Source organism: Gossypium hirsutum, chromosome D07, assembly GCF_007990345.1.
Source record: "Gossypium hirsutum isolate 1008001.06 chromosome D07, Gossypium_hirsutum_v2.1, whole genome shotgun sequence".
Classification (NCBI taxonomy): Eukaryota; Viridiplantae; Streptophyta; class Magnoliopsida; order Malvales; family Malvaceae; genus Gossypium; species Gossypium hirsutum.
In genome coordinates this window covers 58927549-58931358 of record NC_053443.1, presented here as the reverse complement: position 1 = coordinate 58931358, position 3810 = coordinate 58927549, and the positions used below count along the sequence as shown (strand labels likewise).

Genomic DNA, 3810 nt, shown 5'->3' with positions numbered 1-3810 from the left:
ACATAAGGTTGGTAATGACCCGATGGTGATCACGACGATCACTAAGAGAATATTGGTCGATAGTGGGAGCATAGTTGAGGCGTTACATGCAAGCCTTTAGATGGATAGGTCTAACAAAAACGCATGTCCATTTTTTATTTTACAAATTAAAGGCTCCATAATTTTACCAGTGACCACCGCGACTGAGTACGTTAAGTTTTTGGCTAAAACATGGTGGGCTGTTAGTGACAGCATAATACATAAAACAAGCAAAGGTTAAGAAGATGCTGGAAATGATGGAGAAAGAGAACAAACTTATATCAAAGAAAGGAGAAAATTGTACTAAAATCAAAACAAGCAATAATCGTTGGAATGTTCAATCCTCACTTTGCTAAATGAAGTTCTTAGGATGAATTTATCATTAGTGGTAATCGTTTTTACTTATACTAAAATTAGTTCCAAATAGATATACTTCCATTTGTTTCAAACAAAATCCAATAGGAACAAGCTTAGATACAGAGATAAACGAAAAATAAAATTTTCCCAAGAGAAAACGATCAATTCTTTATCAGTTCAAATACACCATAAAAATGTCTAAATAAACTGACATTAATTTCCTTCCCAATGCCTAATTAACCAAGGGTAAGGAGAAAAAAAAACAAAAGAACATTTTTACGATTACAACATTATTATTTCATATTGAAGGATTAAATTTAAGATTGTTATGTCCTTACTAAAGCATACTACAATTTCATGAAGATGGGGTTTCAGAAGGGAGTGTAAATCTGCATTTGACTCAATATATGTTCAAAATTGTCAGTTGGCTTCTGAATAGGATGAGTGTGCATTCCTTCATAAGTCGTGACAACCACACTTTCATCTTTGGTTAGACGTTGGACTTGCTTCTTTACTTTGCATCCTTCATGTGTGCATCGGTAATAGCTTCTGTACATACATGCACAATTTTTTATAGTGTTAGTTCAGCTCAAACCCTTGCATTTCTTTCATTCACAAGTCAAAATTTTGAAAGGCTAATTCCAAAGCATATATCATCGGTTATCAAATTTAACTAAAACTAAATCATCGACACATGTTTTGTTGGTATATAATCGTGAATTTAACAAACCAAGGGTTGATAACTTGAGGCATGTTGGACACTTTCTTTAAAATTATTTTACCGTTTAATGTATCCCTTAAGATTCAACAAGCTCTTCTATTATAAAATGGGAACAAGAATCAACAATAGATTGCGATAAAAAACACTCAAACTTAAAAAGATGAGAGGAAGAGCAAGAGGAGAATGAGAAAAAATTTTTAGGTGTATCTAAAACGAAAATGAGCCATGGTATATATAGGAGTTTTACAAAAACGCTTAGTGCAAATCTACCCTTTGAACTTAATTCTTATTAACTTAATGAAATATAATGACAAATAAATAAGGTTTTTAAAATCTTTCTAAGATTTGATTCTTTTGAAATATCTCAATTTTCCCAACAATATTTACCGAGGTTGAGGTTGAGGTAGAGTTGGACTTAAGACACTCAAACCGAAGCTAACCCATTTTTGCCTTAAACACATTTGACACATTCATGATGCTTACCATATCTAATTACCACAAAAGTTTTGGAGTCTTTTTAATTACTAGTATATGCTATTCATGTATAACATATAGGTATCCCTTTCTTGTAATTCTATCAGGAAGAGTTATAAGAAAACTTGGACAAAAAAGTTTATATGCAAAAAACCATCATTTATGGAATTTCTTTTATATCCATGGCATGCATGCATGGCAAGGGTTATTGCAAGCATACTGTAAATGGTTAATGCTATATAAAGTGGGATATCATACACTAGCCCATCATGTTTGGTACTAAACAGTAATACTAGTATATATATATGATGATATAAGCATGAAAGGATCTCAAGATCATGCAATGGAACAAATTAAGCTTTATGGATTACGATATAAATAAAGGCAAAACAAACCTTGGGAATTTGTTGTTCTTAACAGCTTTTTGCCCATATTTCCTCCAACGATATCCATCGTCAAGTATATCAACCTGACTCCTTGTTTGAAAAGCATATCTAGGCTTCCTAATCTTCTTTTCCATTTTTTGACTTGATTTCATGAAGTCCTTAGCTTCTGGTTTCTGAATCAAGTCTTCGGTACTCTTCAAACCTAAGAACCCATCAACCGAATTCCCATGAAAACTGTTAAAAGCTTGGGAATTAGGTGCCATGTTTAACGGTAATGATTGAGCTGCTGTTGATGGGGCCGAGATAGGGAAGAACATTTGATAATTCTCCATAAAAGCCACTACTGCTTTATTAATTTATGTAAGAGGAGAAGCTACGGATCAAAACAAAGTCCAGTGGAAAAGAAGAGGCGGCTTTGCCTCCTTATTTTATGTATGGAAAAAGAAGAATGAAGAAGATGATGGAAACAGATTGTAGGGAGAAAGATGAAGAAAATAAGCACAAAAATACAAAGGCGATATTTATAGGGTTAAAGGTGTCGTAGGCGGCACGAAATTTTTCTCAAAGCCTAGGAGATTCATTAGCGGTTTGTTTATTATAAAGATATTGTGGAAAATTTGTGGCGGCTTCATTTTAATTTTTCATTATATTAAAATCCTTTTCTGACAAAAAAAAAAGGAATCATTTTGCTTTATTATTTTATTATACAACTTTAATTTCACAAGTGAGATATCAAAAATTTTAGAATTAAAATATGCAAGTCTTATGAGTTTTAGTTTATTTATTTAATCTACAGTCTAGGTTGATCGAGTTTATCTCTTTAATTTAGTTCTTAATCCGTTTGCATTGTCTTACTCAAATATATACTTTAATTATTCTATACTTGTGAAATTAATTTGTGAAATTAATATTCAACTATTTTTATTAAATATTATCTTTGTTATAATTTTTATTTTCTAATTTCAACAAAGTTTATATATATTATTGGACTAATATTTTTTTGCCCAATTAAATTAAAAGTCAAACTAAATCAAACCTCTAAGTTGTCTCAATATTATTTTCTTCTTTCAAAATATTCAAATTTAAAAAAAAACTTTTTATTATTATATAATATTTTAAAATTAAATAATGTATATAATATGAGAAAATATTTGATATAGGGATTTTTAGGTTCTATAAGCAAGATTATGGAGTTAATAATTGTCCTATACGAATATAATAAATATAAAAAAAATATTTATGTTAATTCTTTAAGACTGTTTGTAAAATAATATATATATATTATCAGTAAATTAAATATTTACCCTAGACGTAAATATTGACTATACATATATTAAAAAATAATAAGAATCTTCTGTTTTGTTCATGGAGATTGTAGATGAAGAGTAAGAGCAGTCTCCTTTGGACCGGTCTAATTTCACACGTGTTTAAATGATTTTTTTTAAAAAAGTTTATTACAGATTTAGTAGAACTTACTGTATTTAATAAAAATGTTTGTGTTTGGGGTGGTGGGTACTATGTCGTTTTAGTGCATGTCTGACTGCGCCTCCTCCTGCGTTTCCAGGAACTTGATGAAATTAGCATCAGATTAAATTAATGGAAAATATGGAATTAGGATTCTCCACCAAAATCAGTCACTGTTTCGATGGAATATATTCCTGACTATATACTCAGAATCTGCTAAAACATTTGGAAACTAAGGCCAAGTCATTTGCTACTTTTCAATATGTCGTCTCAACCGAGGACAAGACAAGACACCCTATCTTGTCTTTATATTATTCCCACTTTGAAACAATAATAAAAAGTCCATCACTATGCCCAACAATGGTCAAGAAACCATGAAATAACATCAAT

The 3810-nt window shown here is 30.6% G+C and overlaps 1 protein-coding gene across 1 annotated transcript; it reads right to left on the bottom strand.

The window, feature by feature from the left end:
- Positions 1-501: 501 nt before the first annotated feature.
- Positions 502-2526, bottom strand: LOC107904841 (probable WRKY transcription factor 75). The gene is made up of 2 exons (XM_016831346.2): positions 1966-2526; positions 502-924 (listed from the first exon to the last, which is right to left on the bottom strand). Exons 1-2 carry the CDS (start codon positions 2286-2288, stop codon positions 747-749), a joined length of 501 nt encoding a protein of 166 aa, XP_016686835.1. The 5' UTR covers positions 2289-2526; the 3' UTR covers positions 502-746.
- Between the last annotated feature and the right edge of the window lie 1284 nt (positions 2527-3810).

Bases quoted from the DNA above. Each gene is read 5' to 3' on its own strand.
- LOC107904841 (XM_016831346.2), bottom strand. From the start codon at position 2,288: ATGGAGAATTATCAAATGTTCTTCCCTATCTCGGCCCCATCAACAGCA. The intron at 925-1,965 runs GTTTGTTTTGCC...ATGTATGTACAG, and splicing joins AAGAACAACAAATTCCCAAG to AAGCTATTACCGATGCACAC.